The sequence below is a fragment of the Hydra vulgaris genome, chromosome 07, assembly GCF_038396675.1.
Source record: "Hydra vulgaris chromosome 07, alternate assembly HydraT2T_AEP".
NCBI classification, from domain to species: domain Eukaryota; kingdom Metazoa; phylum Cnidaria; class Hydrozoa; order Anthoathecata; family Hydridae; genus Hydra; species Hydra vulgaris.
Window position 1 is genome coordinate 32266522 of NC_088926.1, and position 23489 is coordinate 32290010.

Consider the following 23489-nt stretch of genomic DNA (forward strand, 5'->3'; position numbering starts at 1 on the left):
ACCTAATTGGTCCTTTAATTTTGTGAAAACATTGTTTCTTCCTAATCTTGCTACACCACCAAAATTGACATTAGCATTGTCTCCACAAAATGCTACACATTTTTTTAAATCCACTTTGTGATCCTTCAAAATTTGGATACAAAAATTTGAAATAATTTCTGAAGTTTCACCATTTAAATTCTCCAATTTTAAAAGCTTCACATTAATTCCATTTTTATTAAAATATTGAACAACTAGTGGGAACATTTTTTCCGCTTTGTGGTTACTGGCATCCGTACTAATACTATAAAATGAACACATTGATAATTCATTCAAAATTATTTCTAATGTATGTGGGGCAAGAACTTTTGTAATTAATTTTGTTATTTTAGTTCTACCAGCTGAATACTTTGCAGCTAATTTTGAATCACTAAATAGCTTGGGTATTAATTTGTTAACACAATCCGTTGAATTAAAAGACTGGTGATGTTTTACAACATGATATGCAAAACATAATTCGTTAGCGATTACCTTGTTTTCATCGGTACTATCACGTTTTACAAAAAATGTTGTCAAAGGTTTTTTACACATGCTTGAAGATGCAACTGCAGATTTGTGTTTCTGGCTATTGATATGATCTTTAATATCAGACAAACCACCATGACTGATAATAAAATTCGAATTACAATGCTTGCAAAACGCTTCTGTGTCAAATTTGCCTTTTTTAATGAAAGGAAATTGCTCTGTATATTTTTGTAGAAATTTACACTTTCTTTTTGGCATTTGGTAACTATATAAAAAAATAAACTCACATATTTTTAAATATGTGAGTTTTTTAATAGCTTTAAATATTGTAAATAAAAAAGTAATTTCCCCACGACGGCCACAGATTAAATTAAACAAAAACAAAACTTAACCATCTGTCATTTATAACAATAACAAACTACCCAACAGGAAAATTTTTATATTAAAACCCATCGAACAAGAAAGGCAAAGCTAATTCGATTTCGATAATTCGAAAAAGTGTGATAAATAATTTTAATTTTTTTTGCAATATTGCAATGCAAAAAAACCGGGACAATTGAGCGTTCCGAAGACCTCTTTCGGGACACGGGACAATGATCTCAAAACCGGGACAATCCCGGAAAACCGGGATGTCTGGCAACCCTATAGAGAGGAAGGAATGCTTAATACTGATGCTGATAAATTGATCAATCTAATTGAGTGGAAAGATTCAATATATGAACCACTACTTACCACAAGCCTCACAAACCATGAAGTCAGAAAATATTTTCACAAGTCTATGGTTGTTCCAGATTGGCCATGCCATTCCCAATCCATCAAACATTGCGATAAGCAGCTCTCTTTTTTATACAATTACAAGAATATAATAACTTATTTAAAATTTTTTAATGACTAAGTTGTTTTTAATGTTTAATATAGGTTACAAAGGCTTGTGCCAAAACATATTCTCATGAGAAGTGAGTAGGATATATAAGAGCACAAAAAATCAGTAGGGGTTTTATGAGCACAAGCAATGCTAAATATAACGTTAAGTAAACTTTATAAACTATTAATTGTTAATTATATATAAATTTTAATAAAGATATCAGTATTATATAATATATACTATAAAATGTATTAGTATATAATATACTGTTTGTTATAACAAAAGTGTTTGACTTATTATTAGTTTTAGAAAAGACAGCGCACCCTACAATAACATTCACTGTCTAAAATATGAAAAATTCTACTAATTTTTCTAAAAGCAACCTTCACAAAAGCCCCCATTATGTGTTTATTTTTATGACTTTTTAACAAAGTATGATATTTTCATAAAGTTCAACATAGCTTATATTGAGTTTATCAAATAATCAAAAAAAATTTTTTTTTATTTATTTATAATTTTTTCTCTTTAATTATTCATATTTTAGTCATTTTTTTGTTGAAAACTAAGCGTTCCCCCCAACAAGACATATTTTATTTTTATTTCTTCAGATTCCCTATAAAATTTCCCACAAAAATTTCCCTTATTTTTTAAATTTGATAAAACCAGGAAAAAAACAACACACTTTACTGTAACATTCTTTGTCTAAAATATGAAAAAAGTGCCTGATTTTTGTAAAAATACCCTTCACAAAAACTCCTTTCTCTATTTTCTCTGTTTATTTTTATGAATTTTTAAACCAAATAATCAATTTTCTTAAAATTCAACATAACAATTATTGAATTAATCAAAAAGTTGAGAAAAATATTTTTTTTAGATTATTGTTTTGTTCTATTAATTAGTCGCATTTTAGTCATTTTTCTCTTCAAAATAACACTGACCCACCCAACAAGACATTTAAAAATTTTTTTTTTGCAGATTCGGAATCTTCATGAAATTTTTCACCAAAAGTAACCTTGCCGTTTTTGAAATTGAAAAAAAATAAAAATCTACACACCCTAATGTATAATAGTATGCTTCAAGATGATATAATAGTCTTATTACAAAACACGACAGAAAATCATTTACAAAGAAAATATAGATTCTGATGGATTATAGCAGTTAAAGTCAGTGTAATTGGCTAGATATTACTATGTATATGAACTATCAACTGTTTAACTAGTAAAATTGTGTTCAAAGGAACAATTTTTAAATGATGCGTTATTTTTTAATGGTTAGAAAAAACATGAGTTTTATTCCTTTCAAAAAACATGTTTGTTTTTTTTTGTTGCAAAAGCGCATGTTTTATTTGCATGATTTTTATTAATTTTTTGTAAACTGAATTGGACTTTAAAGCAACAGATTTTAGGCCAAGTGCAATGTTAAGTCATTTACACAGCTTCTTATTGCTTTATATAGTTAAAACAATGTACTAGTAGTAGTACTAGTAAAAAGTTGGAATATTGAAAGTCATCCTTTTTTTTTAAATGTGATTTACTTATTGTTGACAACAGGCATGAAAAACTGTAAACTATATGAGTCAGAAAAACATAAAAAAGTGAGAGAGAGTTTAAAAGCATTGATGCATGATAAAACTAGATGAATAAAATTTTTAGAGCATGGAAGGACAGATACAGTAAAAGGATGTGATTTTGTCAAATGATAAATCATATTAGATTGAGGTTTGGTTTATGGAACATAATGACTTGTTTGAACAGCAACCCTGATAGTATTTGATGCAACCGGATGGAACAGAGGCTCATAGTTCGCAGCTAGAGCAGGTCCAACTAGATTTACAATATGTTTTTTACAATGTTCTTTTTTACAATTTTTTATGTTCTTCCTCTACGAGGCCTTATCTAGAAGAGAGAGTCATCATTAGAAGAATCAGCCTAAATATGATAACAATATTCCATACAGAGGCAATGCAGTAGTGGTGTAGTGGTAGAGCGCTTGTCTCATAAGTGAGATATTCTAAGTTCTATTTCCACCATGTTCATGGTTGTACCACGCTTGTTTCTCCAAGCAGCAGCCTTGTTCTTCAAGATTTGTGTCTCAGAGTTATAGAGTTAATAGAGGGTTGTACCCACATTGTAGCTCGATTGTAGTGGCTTTCATAGTTTTGAGGAGGTGAATTAACTTTTAGAAAAATAATAAAACTTTTTGTTAAGTTAAAGAATTAGTTTAATAGTAACATTTTTAACTCTATATAATGGTAATATATTAATTTTAAATTTAAAAATGCAACCTTTATTTAGAATCGTAAACTTGGTCCTGGAACATACAATTTGGATTATGGTGGATTTAGTGAAAAAAGTATCCAAGAGAGAAGTTCTGGCCCAGGTTTTAGAATGTTGAGTCTGTTTTGATGTTTTATTTTCATAAACTTTTTTAATCATAAAGCAACAATTTAATGTTTGAACCAATAATAAAATAGGACACATGGTAAAGTACTTTATAATTAATAAAATGTGAAGTTTTAAATGTTTTTTTCTTAAATGTTAGGATGGGAAATAGGTTATAAATTGGCTCAAGAAGCAATGATTCCGCATTTTTTATTTTGTAATGAGTGGGATAAAAAACAAATGCTAGTTAGTTTTTTCATCAATAATTTCTTTAAGTATTTATTTTATTTATTTCACAATTTTGTAGAAAAAATGCTATTTTAGAAAAAACAGTTAGGTCCAGGCACATACAACGTTCATGATTCTTTTTATGATCTATCAAATAAACCACGAAGTATTAAAGGTGTTTGTCAAACAGCTGCAAAAAGATTTGACATTTCAGAAAAGGTATTTATTTGTTTTATTTATGTTTATTAGTATCTACTTTTAATCTTTTCTCTCATCAGCTTTACTAACATTCTTCATACTAACAGTGTTTGTATTCAAAAATTAGCTTCTTTTTAATCATTGTAAAATGTGGCAAAATTTCATTTACTAGGTTATCGCAAGATGTGGAAAATAGTACCTCATAAAAAATAAAGAAGACAAAGTCTCATAATTAACTTCCAAACAAAGTTTAAAACTACTATTGTTAAAAATGTCATAAATATGTTTTTTATAACCTCTTAATAGCATTTTTTAATGTTTTATTTACTAAAAAAAAGTGAATATGGCATTATAATAGTTTTAAATTTTAGTTGTTAGATTAGATGTTAGATTTTACATTTGATATTATTAAGATTGATATTATACCATGAAATAAAGGTTAATATTATACCGTTAAATACTTAAAGTGTGAAGGATACTTTAAAAATTATGCTTTTTTTATGTTGATTTAGTTTTCTTTCAGTAATTGTGTAAGCTTTTCTTTATAATTTAATGAAGATTTAAAACAGTGTAAATGATTGGTTAACAGAAATTTATTTTATTTATGTATTAAGTTTTTTTTAGTTAATTTGTATGTTAAAATTTTAAATAACATTGCATCATACATGCATATCTTTATAACAGAAAATTTCAATAATTTTTTTTTAATAAAATTCATGGCACTCAACATTTCATATCCAAAAGCACTAAACCATATTCAGTGTTTTAATGAATTTGCTCTTGTATTTAAAAAAAAAAAAATTAGCAGCTAGAAGTATTAAGTTTTTTAAATCTAATAAATTACTTTGGGAGGAAAGAAAAGTATCTATGGTTACCACATCCATGGTTGAACTATACTTATTTTGTTTATTCACACACCAGCTTTATTCATAAAGCATCATGTTCCAGATTTAAAGGGATGAATGAGAGTTATAATAATAATTTAATAAAAGAATAATAAGTAGTCTCCTTAACTTTAGTGGCCTCATATGACAAGCAAAGTGTATGATTTAATTATTTGGAGAATAAAGCAAAGTATAGGTTGTTTTCTTATTAAACGCAAAGTTGAATCTTTTTTTAAAAGATATATTCTAACTGGAGTCAAATATTTTAGCATTTTAGTGTTTCATGTAAACATTTTGAAACTTTTCTATTAAAAAACTTAAAAAAAAATTATATCATTTGATACAATACTATAACATAATATTATATAAAAGCAGTAATTATTGTTAATTATATTTATAATATATTCATTATTATTTTACATATAATAATAATTATTATTACATAATATTTTATAAAGCTATAATGGCTATTTGAGTATACCATCAGTGGCGTTTTATGTGTAGCTTTTTCTGCATTTATTCATAAATACCCAATAAAGATGTTGTGTCTAAACTTAATTGTTGGTTTTGAGGTAATTCATCATTACTACTTATAAATACCAAAAAAGATGTTGGTTTTGAGGTAATTTTTTATTCATATAAATGCACAATAAAGGTGTTGGTTTTAAGGTAATTCATCATTACTTCATATAAACACTCAATAAAAGCCTTTATTTTTTATTTTGAGGTAACTCATCATTACTTCATAAAAAGGTGTTGATTATAATGTCGAATAATAAAGGTGTTGACTTGATGCTATTTTAATTAAAATACCTTTCTAAGTTTTAGTGAAAAAATCATTTTATAAAATGCAAAATGGTTTTAATAGCAAAAATAAAAGTTATAAAATCACTTTGGAAGTTTTATTTGCAAAAACTGTTAAATTTTTTACTAATACACAAATGTATCTCTTCATTATAAAGTTATAAAATCATATACTTTGGAAGTTTTATTTGCAAAAACTGTTAAATTTTTTACTAATACACAAATGTATCTCTTCATTATAAAGTTATAAAATCATATACTTTGGAAGTTTTATTTGCAAAAACTGTTAAATTTTTTACTAATACACAAATGTATCTCTTCATTATAAAGTTATAAAATCATATACTTTGGAAGTTTTATTTGCAAAAACTGTTAAATTTTTTACTAATACACAAATGTATCTTTTCATTATAAAGTTATAAAATCATATACTTTGGAAATTTTATTTGCAAAAACTGTTAAATTTTTTACTAATACACAAATGTATCTTTTCATTGAAATGGTAAATCTCTATAAATTACCAAAACAAAGGGTTTTGCAATTTGATTTTTTTTAGTACAGATATAAAAGATTTAGTTTTGTTTATTTAAAGACTTTAAAAGGGAGTAAAATATGGTATTCAAACTGACCAAATTAAAATTTTTTTGGTTTCTAAAATGGAATAGCATAAAATATTTGACTAACCAGTTGACAATGAGTAAGAAAAATAACAATATCATGAAACTACAAACACTGTAAATGCCAATTACTGCTGGTAATAAAACTACTTTTTATTTCTTTGATAAAGAAAAAGTAGGAGTCTACACAGCACTTTTTTTGCATACCTAGAATCCAAAATTTCAGTAAATTATCTGGAATCTAAGTATGCTTATTTATTATAGTGCTGGATATTTGAAACCTTACCTGGATCGAATTAACTAATTCATTTTCAATGATACACTGAAAACCACACTTTCACTGTCTGAAAATCTTTTTTAATGTACAAGCTAAAAGTGAAAATTCTGACCTCTCAGAGTAAATAAACTACAAGTATGTATACCCATTACAGCTAGGATCATTTACTCAGCTAGGATCATTTATTCATTAGTTTCCTTTTTGTTATAAAAATGTAGGAATTATAAAAATTACAGTCTGATTCAAAAAAATTGCCGACCTCAAATTGTCAAATTTTTTTTGCTGATCTAAGGCCGACCTCTAACAGTTCGAGGTTTTATTTTTCCTAATTCCGAGGGCTGTATATGCATACATATTTAAAAAGTATTTTTTATGTCTTTTTATGATTATATTTATTTTTCTAATCCAAGCTTTATACAAGCAATTGTGTATGAATCAAAAAAATGTTAAACAAATATTTATTCATTTTAGAACACAGTTCCAGGACCAGGAACATATGGTATAGGTGGAATTCCTCATGCTGCTATGGAAGAAAAAGAAAAAAAATCACCTGGTATAATTGGTATACTTGATTCTGCTTCATCTGGAAAGCGCTGTGCTACTGAAATAGTTTAGTTGAATTTTCATTTAAAAGCAATTTAGTCATGACCAGATTTAACCATAACTTGAAATTTCTTAACATAAAGATACATTAAAATTTTATTTATGAAATTTCTTTACTATAGTATAATAAAAAGCAAGTGAGCCAATAGGTTCTATTAGAAATTTGGAACTGAACATATGTGTATATAGATATATATAGCATTTTTCAACTTTGTACAGTTATAATGTCATGTTTCAAATTTTTTTAGGGGTCTGGTTTATGTCCTGGACAATACAACTACAAAAGTTTTACAGATGAATTGAGGGAACGCTTAGTCAGTAAGCGTGGTCCTTATGACCTATTTACTGGAGATCGAAATGCTTTAATCTCTGTTGGACGCTTTTCTGCTCATGTAAGTAAAATACTAATCATTACATGGTTTAAAGTTCTCTTCTAAAATCATGTTATTATAATCTTTTTTACATTTTTACAATTTTCTTTTCAGATTAATAACCAAATGGAGCCTGGGATGTATAAATGCAAAAGTTTTCTTGATCCTGGTTAGAATTAAGAAAATAATAGTACAGTTCTAAAGTTTCCAGTGATTTAAAATTCTGATGCAAATAGCTAATTAAATTTTTTTTTTTTTGATGATTCAAAGTTCCTATGATATGTTGTTCTAGTACTTTTGAACTCTCATTGATTTAAAAATCTTTGGAATTAATACCATATACTGATTAATACATTTTCTAGCTTGTATGTTTACTGAAACTTTTTTATCTTTATAGATGATCACAAAAAAACGCATGGCAAGTTTTCAAAAGTCCAACGAATGCCAACTGTACCAACAGAGCGCATCTACTGCAAAACTCTTTCCCAATGGCCTCGAAATGCTGTAATTATTTTTATATGCATTTTTTAACATATTATTTTTACAGTTATGTATTATATTTTACATTTCATATATTTTCAATTTATTATCTATTTACTTTGTCACAGTTTTATTCTTAATTGAAAGTAATATAATTTAAAGAAATATGTTGTCAGATTTTGAATACCATTATAGTTGAAACCCAACTCACCCTCTTAGTAACGACTTAAAAATCATGAATATTTGCCAAACCCAAAACTCATTTTCTTCATGTTGAAGTTTTTGTACCATTCAGTCAATGTGTTTACATTTAATATAAAAACAGAGCATTCATGATAATTTGAAGTTTTAGTAACTTGCACTGTTTTTGAATTCTTGTTAAACCTCTACTGATACTTTCCTCTGAAAATTACTTAATTACTCAAACCTCTGTTTAGTTAAACATTTTATCTGTTCCCTTTTACATTTATTGTATAAAATTGTGTTAATTATATTAAGTTTGAACTTTAAAGGAAAAAATGAATATGAAATCATAGTGGAAGTTACTAAATAAATTATTTTTTTATTACTGGTATAAACTTTTATTTAAAAAAATTCAAAAATAAACTGTCAACTTTCTCAATATACTGTCTTTTAAGACAGTATTTTTAGAAAGTAAATCTTGTACACCTAAAATAACCGGAAGAGCCTAGGAAAAAGACAGCTCTCTCTTTAATTTTATCTTAATATAAATTTGATTATGAAAGATTAGCAAAAAACTACCCATGATGTTTTTTGCCCTCAATGATTTTAACTCTCAATTTCAATTTACAGAAACGTTGTTAAACGTACTTATACATAGTGTCAATATAACATTTTTATTACGATATACTTTATTTATCTCTCACTAATTAACGCAGATAACTAATTTTGCTGAACAATAGATAAATAATTTTGCAGAACAACAGATAACTAACTTATTTTGCAGAACAACAGATAACTAACTAATTTTACAGAAAAACAGATAACTAACTAATTTTGCAGAACAACAGATAACTAACTAATTTTACAGAACAACAGATAACTAACTAATTTTACAGAACAACAGATAACTAACTAATTTTGCAGATAACTAAAAGCAATTGCTTTTAGTAATCTGCAAAATTTAAATTATTAAAAAAAAATTATTAAAAGTTATCAAATGTTTGGATTACTCAAATTATTTTTATGGTCCCATGGATATTCATGCTATCATGCACTATAATCTTATAAAAAATATCTATAAGTTATGAAATTAATAATAAAAGAATAACGAAATATAAATAATGTATTTAAAAAAACAATAGAAACAAGAAGCGAAAAAAGTCTAAGAAACGTCCGCCAAAATTTACTATTATAAAGCTCTTTTTTGTATTGTTAACACAATTTTTAATATTTCGTATAGAATGAACCCGGTCCAGGTAGTTACGATCCTCGTGATGTAAGACAGCTTGTTTATTGTAGCCGACCTGCGTTTGGATCATCAGCGTCAAGGGTCGATAAGAATGCTGAAAGTCTTTTCTTAGGAAGTTACGTAAGTTTTTTTGTAAAGCAATATTTTAATGAACACGTTTTTTCATAAAAAATCATAAAAATTTAAGTGTAAACGGTTTTTATTTAAATTAGAATATACTGAGTGACTTAAACTTTAGCAAAACTGCTTCAACCATTTTTGAATTTGTTCTAATACATAGTTTACCTTTTTTGTAGATTAGCCTAAAGTAATATTATTACATTAAATTGGGTAATGCAAGGTATTAAACTTAAAGCTTCTAATGGAAACTTAAAACAAATTTACTAAAACAAAACAAAGCCAAAAATTGTAAAGTTGCTTATATTAGATTATTTAGTTGGTTTTCACAATTAGATTGCAATCAGATGATCGCGTCCATTTAGCATAAGTATATTGAATCAACTTTTTGTTTTTTTAAATAATAGCACCATAATGTTTATTAGGGTACGGTTGGACCAGGCAGGTATGAAGTTTGTAGACATAGTAAAAACAGCAACGGCAACCGAAGTGTTTTCATATCAAATACTAAAAGATGGGATGCTTCACGCGATATTTTTCTGATGTAAGAAATTTATTATTTGAACATTTTTTTTAAAACATTTTCGACGATCAAAAATATCGAAGTTCTCAAAAATATTTTTAGGGAAAGAATTCGCTCCAAGAACACATTATCAAAGACTAACAAAAGGATTCTTAGTTTCTAAATAAATAAATATATATAAATATATATATATATATATATATATATATATATATATATATATATATATATATATATATATATATATATATATATATATATATATATATATATATATATATATATATATATATATATATATATAAACCTTTATATATTTTTTTAAATTATTCAGAAAATGTATTATTTTGTAACTCATATCATTACTTTGTATTCTTTATAAATATTTTTATTGTATAAATTATATTTTATTCTTTATTGGTTGTATAAATTATATTTATACAACCAATAAAGATATTGGTTGTATAAATAAAATTTGTTATTGATATGAAAATTATTCTTTCTTTTTCCTTTTGTTTAATCTTGATTTTTCTCCTCACAAATGTGGCACATAGTATAAGCTCACTTTTTGTCCTGATCGGATAAGTGTATAGCAAACACAGATATAACAAAATGAAGACTATGTTTGCACTTATGTCTATTTTAATAAGCCATCATATATTTGATCTAAAAAACAAAATAAACATGTCAACAAGATAGACAAGGTATTTTGTTGAAATTTTAACAATGTACCTTGTCTTCCATATTTTTTGCGCTAGATAGTTTAGAAACAGTTAGTGAAATTTTTCCAAAATTATTATTTAATCACTTTTTGACCAACAAAGACTTGTAATGACTAAACAACTTTCTTTTATTAAACTGGGAAATTAGGAATTATTTACTCTGCTTGTGTTGTTTCACATCAAAAGAACTTTATAAGTTAAGCGTAAAACGCCATGTATCTTAATGCAAATCAACATAATTTATATACAAACTTATTCTCTTGATATTTACAATAAAGTCTTAATATTATTTACAAATACGACTTTATACATTATATTTATATTTATACAACTATTTACAAATAAAGCTAATTGATCATAAGCTTTAAAATAATGATGAATCATATTTACACTTTACACTTTATTCAAGTCGTTGTCAACTCTCACTTGTCTTGGGTCTCGTACATGTCGACACATTATGTCCACTTCTAACGTTTGCTCCGAGATTATCCCTGTAATTCCAGTCTTGTATTGAGAGTCGCATTGATGACCCATATGTTTCCGCCAAGTTTGATTTTTTTGGTTATCTTCTTATAAGGATCATGTGCGTTTTTATTGTTGTGAATTCCTCTTACTCTAATATCGAATTGATATAAATCATTTGCAGGTGCAGTAGAAGATTTAAAACTATCTTTTGGACTAACATTATACCAATAAAATGCCTCCAGTATGTTGCACGGAACTCTATTCGCCGTTCTTTTGACAGTTCGTTGACATCGTTCTGCAATTCCATTTCCAGAAGGTACATAAACGCACCTAAATCAAAGTTTAACGTTCCATTTATTTACAAACTGCAGAAACAATATGCTTCGAAATGCAGTACCATTGTTAGTCAGTATTTCATCCGGTTTTAATTCTTGAATAACACATGCACTGGTTTGATCTTTAAAATAGCGCCATTTTACATACCGTGTTGATTGGAGTAAGATAGTGCTGCCCCTCACAATGAGTTATACTCATGCTAAGTCAATGCCACGTTCTTTTTACTTCTATTTCCCCTTTCGGCTCTTTAATTGGACTTGAATCAATTGATTGACAGGGTATCTCAAACACTTTCTTTACTTCTTCCTTGCTTACTGACGGGTCAATTTTACAAACAAATTACTATGTTTTCTTCGCGCCATAAAGTCCTATAGATCTATGAACAATTGGCCGAGGCTTTAGTAAGAGCATCGGTTAATTTAAACTCCAAAGCGACAAGCTTAATATCTACTTTGAGTTGGTATTCATCTACTATATTTGCAATACTCTGGAGTCTTCTTCTTATCAGCATTTCGTTTGAAGCTTTTGTCATCAATCTAGATTTTCAAGTGAGTGGGTTGGTCACCCAACTGAATACCGCTTACAAATCAGAACAGATATGCATAATTTCCATTTTCCAGTAAGACCCATATTTAGTCCTTTAATTACTGCATCAAGTTCGGACATGGTTATATGTGTTGTGTCATCTTTTCCTAATCAACAAGTGTCTTAGAATATATTGCTATCAACATCGACAACTACTACCCAAATTGTTGCCTCGTTACTATAAATACTACAAGTTCCCTTTGCAGCATTGTCATTACGAGTTCTTTTAATCATATCATTCAGTTTTTTAATTGATTATTGCATTTTATTTTTCCATCCCATTTTTTTATCAGGGCGTATACTGTTCTTTAAACATACAACGAAGCTACACGCAACCAACCATCAACAGGAAGATTCCTTATCATTTTTCCGCACAAAAAAAATGTTACGTATTGTTAGTGAATTTGGATTTTCACCAAAATCAATTTTCCAGCACAACTTTATATTTTCCATTCCAACCTGTAAACCAAGAACTCTTGCTCCTTCGGATACGCGGACCACCGGCATACAATGTAGCTCATAGATTTTCAAATGATCAAGTACGCAGCAAACAGGTATTATGTCTTTATTCACAAAAATGTCAACAATGAATGATGACTTTTCTTTCCACATTGTTTCGTCTTGAGCACTTTGACCAACACCGCTTTCATTATGACTGGTGCAACGTTTAGTCCGAATCCGAAACATGTTAAACGAAATCTTTGTTCGCGGACACAACAGTTTAGTAAGTCTAGAGTTTCACATCAAATTTTAGTTGCACGTAAGCTGAAGATAAAATATTTTCTCTAAACCGTCTCCAGTCTTGAAATTTGTTAGCACACGCATCTGTGTTTGCAGTGAGAATGCATGAATAATCGTGTTCAGCTCAATGAAGTCTAATACTGGTCGTACTTTTCCTTTATTTCGCTGCACCACTGCCATGAGAGAAACCTATTATTGAAGTTAAAACCCTTTATTGAACTGTGTTTCTTTAAATCGTACTTTTACAGCCATTTTTTTCTCTATCCACCCTTCAATTTCTTTTTTGTAATCAAGTTTTATGCCAACAGGGATATTGTATTCAGCAGTCTTATTCACTAGAGTTTCAGGTTAAGAATTATTATTCCATTTCCACGCAATTATCCATTCTCGATTTTATTTCTCAAACAAAGCTGTGAAATCCCGATCTGTTATATTCATATTACTGACACTTTTTGGCATATCACTTCTTAGTTCTAGTAAAAATGATTCTTTTTATCCTATTAAACAACCATAACGAGTTGCAGATATTGATACTCCACCAAAAGCTACTGTTCAATTCATACCCATCAAGAAACAATAAACAAGTGGTTTGAAGTCAGCTACACGCACTTCTACAAAAACTTCATTTCCATTTGGCGTGAAAACTCAAGTTTGGCTAACGCCTTCGCACTGTTGTTGTTGTCCATTTACATCTACCAAGCTAACTTCGTTCTTCGTAATTTTTGTCGCACATTTTTTATAAATGATGCAGCAGGTACATCCTGAGCCAACGAGCACATTCCGAAGAACACCGCTAATGTCCAAGCGCATAGTAGGTAACGCCATTACTGATTGTTTAGGTAGAGAGCTGGCGCAAAGATCTTCTCCCTCGGTTTGTTTTTTGACCACATTTTTGATATGTGGGCGTAGTCTTGACACGAGTAACACAAAACAATGCATGTCTCCCATCTTTGACCTGACTTGTTTTGATTACTATTTTTTCGTAGATGACTATCTCCTGCAAAATAATTGGCAGCAAAATTTTGGTTCGTTTCATCGTTTTGTTTTTCAATCATGAGTGCTCTTGCACGCTCAAGTATTTGTGTAGTAGTAAGATTGTCTATAAGTGACCTTGATCTCAGCATCCGTCAAATCCTTAGGGAACCCAGAAACAAAAACACATCCAATTGCTTTGCACCAAATAAACATCAACTGTCTCTCCATGCTTTAACGTTCCCGTAATAAACTGTTCTTAAGCTGTAAATGCATCAACAGCGGTCAAAATCTTCTTTACCAGTTTCTGCTAACTGTTGATTTACTGCAAATGCACCATTTGTGAGACGGAAGGGAACAAGACTTGCTAGATTGGTTACGCCAATTAGTTTGCATACCAGTTCAACTATTTTAAGCCATTCTGCAACTAATTGTTGATCGTTTCTACTATACTCGGGAATTAACTTTAGTCGACATTTTCGCTGAAACAGCTAGTTGTTTCACATTAAAAAGAACTTCATAAATTAAGCGTAAAACGCCACATGTGTCTTTATGGAATACAACATAATTTATTTACAAATTAATTCTCTTGATATTTACAACTATGTCTTTATATTATACACAAATACGATTTTATACTTATACAACTATTTACAAGTAACGCTAATCGATCGTTAGCTTTAAAATAATCATTACCGTAAACCGGGATTACGTAAACGTTTTTGAGATATTTTTACTTGCTCTTCCTTTACTATTGACAATATTTGAAATTTAACAAAATGAATATAGGGGCTAAAATTGACTCTTACATAATTCAAATTCAAAATAATATTCAAATAAAAGGATTTTGTATAATATTAATTTTCATTTCAATTTCAATAATTTTCATTCAATTAATAGTCATTCAAAGTTACCCCACAAATGGGGTAACTTTGAATGCGTTTTTTTGTAAAAGCAAAACCTATTCAAAAATGCATTGTTTTATTTTAATATTTAATAAAAACAACAGTCTAGTTTCACATTAATTTATCTTTGCTAAATAAAATAATATTACTTCATAACAAACACCCATTTCGTATTTTATTTTGTTTTAATGGGTAAGTTTTAAGTGGACTAGCATAAAAAAATCTTATTTACATTAGTTTTACTAACAAACAATGCAAGTGGAACATCATTACATTTTGCCAAAAAATCCTCAAAAAAAATACTTTTAAAAAGGGCAAAAGTAATTTTTTTTCCCCTTGAGCCTGCTTTTTACTTGACATCAACATAAAACAATTGTTAAGAACATTAATTACTGCTTGCCTTACTAAAATTAAAACTACCATCTGGCAAATAATTGAAGATTATACTTATATCTAATGGGTAAATCCTATATTTATTTCAAAACCACTAAGCTACTAAGTTGCTGATTACCTTTTGATCTGAAAAAATATGTTTATAAGTAAAGAAAGAACAAAGGAGATTTAATTTTTGTAATTGTCAGTGCTTTTTTTGGATCAAGAGGTTTTCGATTGATCAAGTATTTTCCTCTAATACTATTAAAGAGGTCCATACAATGTAACATCAAGAGGTTGCAATAAGCGGGTAGAGTTATTGATTAAAGATACTGTTTTCTTTGCAACAAGATACTATTATCTTTAGTAAATTCAAGTACCTTTTCATTGTAAAGATTGCTTAGATTATAACTGATAGGAACTTTAACTCCTACCATTTGACAAAAAACAATAACAAACCAGTTAAAAAAGTGAATAGAATTAAACTGTCCTGACTTTAATTGTATTGTACATTAGGTGGTCCGCTTCTGGTCCAGAAACAATTTGACTCGAAGCACATTTTTGTATATTTGTATGCTATGGATTTTCCATGTGTTTTCGGATTAAGTTTTTAAACTTTACTAAACAAGGTGGTAACTTGCACCCAATGAACATCCAATGCTTTCATCTTATAATGTTTATTGTTACCAATAAATTTGAAAACTGGCACTCAATGCTAAACAAAAACAAATTTAAAGATAAATAACAGTACTTTCAACAAACTTAATTCAACACAATATTGAATGTACATACACATATTATATGACATATTTTTCATACAAGATTTAAAATTTATTAGTGTTTTGCAAAAAAAGTATTTAAATACACAGACACACATAGACAAATATATATATATATATATATGTGTGTGTGTGTGTGTGTGTGTGTGTGTGTGTGTGTGTGTGTGTGTGTGTGTGTGCGCGCGTGTGTATATAAATGTGTCTATCTACGATGCAGACACACACATATGTTTATATAACTATTATATAAACATATGTGGGTGTGTCTATATAAGTTATATGTGTATGTGTTTATGTTTATACACACACACATATATAAATGTTTACATATCTGTGTGTGTTCACATATAGAAACAATGTGTATGTATGTGTGACTTACTGTTTATACAAATGATATTTTAACTTTTATTTATAATAATATTATATATAATATATGTATGACAAAGGAATTTTTTAAGTTGTTTTGTGTTTTTGACTTTTTATATAGTGGGGTTACTTTGAATCTTATTCAAAGTTACCCCATATGCGAAAAAATGTATACAATAAATTATGTTATGCTAAAGCAATGGAACATAACTATAGTAGGCTAACAAACATCTTTAGATTTTACATGCCTAATAAATTTATGAACAAAAATTATTTTGAGAGTTTAATTGTTTATTTAATTAAAGTTGTGAAAATATTTAAAAATATGTATTTATATTATGTAAAATATATGGAAATTTTATGGTTATATAAAAATAAAAGACTTTCCTTATATTCATAAAATCATTCCTTAGTTGGATAGTTGCGTTCCACAAAATGAAATTTTAATAATGAATTTAGCATTACTTAAGTTTTCAAAGTCAGAAGACAGCAGCAACATTGAAATTATAGAAAAATAATTTTTTTTAGCCAGGACACGGTAACTTAAATGAAGATGCAATACACAGCGTTATAGGGCGTTATATTAAAAAAATTGATAAATATACAGTTCAGTTGGTCTAACAACAGTATTAAATAATGTCTACAAAGTCAAGTAGTTTAAAACACTGCAGGTGGTTTCCACAGATTTTCGAGACTATGAGCAATCTTTCTTTATTCAAAAATTCCTTACACAAAAATAAAACAATTTCAAAATAGTATAATAAAAGTCAATTTTTTAACATCTTTCAATGAAGACTTTAAATTTGTTAGAATTGGCTTTGTTCGAAAAACAAGAAAACAAAAACCTACTAAATTAATGTAATTGCCAAAAATTAGGACTGTAAAAACTGAACACTTTTTACTATTAAAGAATAAATGAGTTTTTACCAAAATGCTTAAGTATTTTTCTTATGAAATAGACAAAGTTTTGTTCAATGTCCAAACAAGATATGCGAATATCTTTTTAATTTTAAATAAATAAATTTTAAGCATCATAGTAATAATAATTTTGAAGTAAAGATAATACATTGAAATACCTAAACTAAATTTAAATAAAATACGAGAGCAGTTATACCTTCCTAAAATTTAACGGCATTTTACCAACAATCTGTGAATTGGTCTTTTGAACAAACTAACTCAGGTGACGAAATGTATATAGGCTTGTTGTTGAGCAAAAGATTTCTGAATTTCAAGTAAGCTATAATAGCTATTCAAAAATATAAAGTTTGCGGGTTAAATATATATTTGTTTGAAGTAGTAATGGTTTATCAAAAATACACGTTTATGCAATCTTTTCTTAAATACTATTCTTAATATTGATGTCAAGTTAGTTTTAGTTCAGTAAAAATTGACAAAGCATACTAGATTTTTTGAAGTGAAGATTTTTTTTTTTATGAATTGTCACCTTAAATAAAGTGAGCTTTATTGGGTAATTCACCTCCCCAAGGCCAAGAAGGCCACAACAGATAAGGAGGCTACTTGTGGTGATTACCCTCTCCCAACTCTATAACTCCGAAACACGAACCTTGACGAACAAGGCCACTGCGCGGAGAAACAAGTTGTAATATATATATATATATATATATATATATATATATATATATATATATATATATATATATATATATATATATATATATATATATACAGTAAATATGGAGTGAAAAAAAAAAATGCAATTATTGAAATTAAACGTCAATATTTAAAATTTGTCAATAAAAAAAAAAGTAAATGCACTAGATTTTCAACTGTTAATCACAGCATCAAAGTGGATTCCAGTTGAATTGTCTAGAAATATGGAATAATCACTTAACTTATTAAGCCGTAACCTGCATGGGTAGGTCATCCATTTTGTTTTCGCTCCATATTTTTTCTATACTTGGATATCTACCTCCATAAATGAAGCACATCCACATATGTCAGCATCAGCTGCCCATGTCGCATCTTAAAGCATTTTAGTTTTACAAATATGCGTTTGAATTGGGATGTTTAAATATCCAAATATTTTATCCTGTGTTTTGTTGCACATATGGTTAACAACTTTGTTTCTAATTGGCTTATGTTCTTCATTTACATCTTCATTTACATTTATGATTAATGAAACTGCTCTAAAAAAGCAGTTTTCATCTCCTTTAATTCTTTAGATTACTCTAAGACAAAGAGTGAGGTTGATGTTTCCTACGGCGACATTGTGTGTTCTAACAATTCCAAACTTTTCTGCAATTGATTTTCTCATATCAAAAGTTTCACATATTACTATTCTTTCATTTGAAACATTTACACTGCTTTCATGTTGAGTATTACCGTATGTGTTGCTTAATTTGACGTCTTTGATAACTAGTTCAGTTTTAACATTCGTTTGATAATTTATTATCGTTTGATAATTTATTAATCATTTCTAGTTGAATGCTGTTATTATTTAGGGTTATCTCTTTATATAATGACAAACTTGTAAGGTTATATATTTTTTTCAATACTACGTCTTTTTCATTCTTTAAATTGCATTTATTTGTACTTGATATATTAGTTACCGTGTATGGCCCTATCCATGGCTTTTATCCATGTCTTTACACGTTTTCCACTTTTTCTGTCATCACATTTATGATTTCGCAATAAGACTTTTGCTCCAATAGCATTACTATTATTTGGATTGACTCTTTTGTCAAAGTCACGTTTTTGCTTTATTTGTGACTTTTGGATGTTTTCGTAAGCTTCATCAAAAATGCACTTCTTCGTTTTATTCACTTTATTGAAAGTTTCCAAAATTGAATTTTTGTTATTTGAATCATTGTCTGTCAAAGTAGCGTTATCATTATATTCAATCTGGTTCTGATCTATCGGGATAATAGGTTCTCTTTGATAAAGAAATGCAAAGGGTGAAAATCCAGTGGATTTGTGTTTCCTTATTCGCACTGAAAACAAAACACCATCAGTGATAAACGGTCATTCAAGAGCAGCATCTTCTAGCGCCTTTACCAATGTGCGTTTTATTGATTGATTTTGACGTTCCACTGATTTACTTGTGGATGACATGTACTCGTCATACATTGACGAGTCTCAGTTAAGTTCATTGGATAGCTCATTTACAAATTCACGGCCTTGATCGCTAATCTGTATTTCAAAACAGCTTGCCTACATATCTGTTTATACAAAAATAATGCCACAGACTTTGCAATTTTATCAAAAAGAGGTTGAGCCTCTACCCATTTACTAAAATAGTCTATTAGTACAATCAGATATTTATAACCATTCACTTCTGACAGTTGAGTCAAATCAATCCCAACCTGTTTCATGTTACCTTTTGAAATTGACATGCATTTGTAATAATGGTTTTACTTGAAGTTACTTTTTGCTATTTGACAGTTATCACATTCTGAAATATAGATGGTAATGTCTTTTACCATTCAAAACCAAAAAAATCTATTTTTAATATGTTCTGTTGTTGAATCGATGCCTATGTAGCCAGATAATGCATTAGCCTCATTAGAAATATTATTAGCATCATACACAGACTTATTTATAAGTTGTTGCTCTTAGTTACACCAAATAACCTTCCTCTATAAAAAAATTGAAAATATTTTCATTATAATATTGATTTTGAAATAGACCAAATTAAACTAGAATTACTAAATTAAAAAAGAGTTGAAAAATTAGAAACATGATATAAATATAAGTAACTTAAAGGTAAGTACACTGTATATAAGATAATTTTATAAATATTAAAATAGTTATTAAAAAGTTTATAAAATTATGTTACATACAGTGTACATACTTTTAGAACATGTATTTGTACAAGTACATGTATTGAACGTGTATTTAACTAGCTAAATACATTGCTTAGTTATACCAAATGAACATAAAAGTTTATTGTTTTTATGTTTATTTGCTTTCTAATGGTTGTATCACAGAGCACCGCCATATGGGCATCCCCACCATTACCATAATACTATTCTTAAAATTGCTCCTGATTGTAATAGCGAAAAAACATTTATTTAGCATGAGAGCTAACAGTTCCATAGCATGCCAACAAATCCTTTTTTTAGACTTCATAAATCGCTTGTTAATAGATGTCTGATTATAATCAGCTTGTTTATCATTTTTTATATACATTAAAGATTTATCAATCAATATGTAAAAAAGGCAATATAAAAAAAGCTACTATTCAAGAAACTTAAAAGATTTCTTTGAAAACCTTCTCACAGGGTAAAGAGGTAACTTTGCAACACACATTTATAAATTTATCTCAAATCACGCTAGTATAAAAAGTTATAACTATATAAATTGCTTACCTTATCGCCAGATTTACCCAGATGATACAGCTCATCATTTTCAATTACAAATGGCTTTATTTTTCTTCAAAAATTCAATTTACCACCTTTACTAATAACTAATATCTCGCTTTTTAACTATTGGACCGAAATGATGCAAACTCCTAAAACTCATCCAAGTATTTATCAACAGTTTATGTAAGCTTGTACTCCAAAATATTTTATTTGGATTTCAACAAGCTTTAGTTTTAAAAATAGCTTTAATCTTTATAATTTATTATCTTTTTGACAGGGATGGAAATTTCTCCGTAAGGAGAACGAGCGATACGTTAAAACCAATGCAGTGAACAAACTATAAATCGTGATCAGAAATGCCAAGAAGGAATAAAAGGTAGGGCTGTAAATCCTGGCTCGTGTTCGTGAAAGGCTCGGTAATCGGCTTGACAAGAGCTCGTTCATGTTCGGCTCGAATAGTAAACGAGAGAATGGTTAACAAAAATTAGGCTCGTTTATTAAACGAGCCGAGCTTGAACATCATAGGTTCGTTCATATAGGCTCGTTTAAAGCTCGAATAACGGGTGATGCGGAAGTTATCGGACAAAATGAAAACGTCAATAACTTATTTATAAATAAAAAAACAAACTACTATTATATTTTTTTAAAATAAAGCATTTGTCTTTTAATAAAAAATATTATTTTTTATATAAAAAAACACCACCATCTGCAATTGATCTCAATTTTGCTCTGACGCCTTTTATATGCGACTTTAAAAAGTTTAAATAAATTTCTTGAAGTTTTAGTTTAATGCGATCAATCAAAACTTGCTCTGTTGAAGCTTGCCAATCTCCCTCGTAAACCTTCTGTGCCAAATGTCCCCAAAAATTTTTAATTGGTTGTGCTTGAGGCACATTTGGGGGATTAGATTCTTTATCAACGTAATAGACATATTGGTCCATCCAATTTAAAGAATCTTTAGAATAATGAGAACTTGCTAAATCTGGCCAAAATAAATAGTTAAAGTCTCCATAATACTTTTGAATAAATGGAAGAAGTCGTTTTTCTAAACATTCATTAATATAGATTGATGAATTGATCGCTACAGCCTTGGAAGTGCGAAACAATGGCTCGGACATACCACGGTCAGATATGGGTATCCACATTAATAATTTTTTTGGAAATTTCTCTTTTCCTATTAAACAAACACTTTCTGGGCATGTCTTTTTGTTCTTTGTGTAGTATCCAGAAATTCCAGGCATGTTGTCCCCTGCAAAAAAAAAGGATTTTTTGTCATCGATGACTAGAAACAATTTTGTGTTATAAAAATGGTTAACTAGTTTCCTGCTTCTTTTCTTTGCCTTTATTTGTTGTTCTATAGTGTATTTTGGAGTCTTTTCACGTTTTCTATATTTAATATTCATTTTTTTTAACTGACGACCAATTGTCGATTGATTTACACCGAATTTAATACCTATTTTTCTCTGACTGACCCCTTTTCGATTGTTGACAAATCTTGTTAATTCGGCTTTCTTTTCTCTAGTCCAGGATGTCGGACGACCAGGGTGCTTTCTATCAGAAAACGATTGAACAGTTTCAAGTCTTTTTAGGTTATCATATATTGTACTTCGAGCAAATCCTTCCTTTTCAAAATGATTTACGATTTTTTAATTTTATATTAGGTTTATTTAAAAAAAACATTTTTAGTCGCTTTCGAAAAGATTCTCGTTCAGCTGCATTTAACCTCATTTTAAATAATTGTGTTTCAAATAATAAAGTTTATATTTTATAGAACGTTTATGCCTACGCATACAACCACGAAAACTAATTATTATGCTCAAATAATGAAATTAGGATTAGTACGATAGCTTCCGCATCACCTGTTAAATATATATATATATATATATATATATATATATATATATATATATATATATATATATATATATATATATATATATATATATAAACAATACTAATCCTTAACGAGCCGTGCTCGAACAAAGTATCTCATGTTCGAAACGAGCTCGAGCCGAGCCAGAACACTCTTAATATGTAAACGAGCCAAGCCGAGCCCTGGCAAGCTTGGCTCGTTCTGCTCGATTTACAGGCCTAATAAAAGGTTATAGTACATCTAAAGGAACTGATCAACTTGAGGTTGAATGGATTATCATTCCACTTGCTCCAGAAGATGTTTTGCAGTTAATTTCCTGTGCATGCAAAAAGTCAAAATGTGAAACACGGGTTTGTCTTTGTCGATCGCACTGATTGAGTTGTACGGATTTGAGCAACTGTTCGTCTTGTGAAAACACAAATGATTGGGACGACACTCTAACAGAATATTATTCGACTGATTCCGATGCTATTTCAGGATTTTTTGAAACTGATATCTATTATATATATATATATATATATATATATATATATATATATATATATATATATATATATATATATATATATATAATATATATATATATATATATATCTATATATATATCATAATAGATATCAGTTTCAAAAAATCCTGAAATTGCATCGGAATCAGTCGAATAATATTCTGTTTGAGCAACGAAACGAACTATACTACCACAGCAAACAGTTCAGGAGTCTGCATCATAACATGAGCAATCAGCTGACAGGTGATAGCACACAGGCAGA

At 28.5% G+C, this 23489-nt stretch overlaps 2 protein-coding genes across 4 annotated transcripts in view; one reads left to right on the forward strand and one right to left on the reverse strand.

The window, feature by feature from the left end:
• LOC100215216 (ciliary microtubule-associated protein 2) overlaps window positions 1–10538 on the forward strand; it is a 34941-nt gene extending 24403 nt beyond the window's left edge. For all 3 annotated transcript variants that reach the window (XM_065801652.1, XM_065801651.1, XM_065801650.1), the window contains exons 3-12: window positions 3664–3748; window positions 3911–3996; window positions 4075–4197; window positions 7230–7367; window positions 7610–7753; window positions 7847–7901; window positions 8130–8236; window positions 9636–9764; window positions 10187–10305; window positions 10387–10538. In XM_065801652.1, coding sequence (XP_065657724.1) covers window positions 3664–3748; window positions 3911–3996; window positions 4075–4197; window positions 7230–7367; window positions 7610–7753; window positions 7847–7901; window positions 8130–8236; window positions 9636–9764; window positions 10187–10305; window positions 10387–10447 — 1047 coding nt within the window. In that variant the 3' untranslated portion in view covers window positions 10448–10538. The remainder of the gene's footprint in view (window positions 1–3663; window positions 3749–3910; window positions 3997–4074; window positions 4198–7229; window positions 7368–7609; window positions 7754–7846; window positions 7902–8129; window positions 8237–9635; window positions 9765–10186; window positions 10306–10386) is intronic.
• Window positions 10539–21526: 10988 nt separating this feature from the next.
• Window positions 21527–22090, reverse strand: LOC136082701 (uncharacterized). Its single transcript, XM_065802121.1, has one exon. The coding sequence runs from the start codon at window positions 22088–22090 to the stop codon at window positions 21527–21529; it is 564 nt and encodes a 187-aa protein (XP_065658193.1).
• Window positions 22091–23489: the final 1399 nt, after the last annotated feature.

Coding starts and splice junctions, on each gene's coding strand:
- LOC136082701 (XM_065802121.1), bottom strand. CDS start 22,090: ATGCCTGGAATTTCTGGATACTACACAAAGAACAAAAAGACATGCCCA.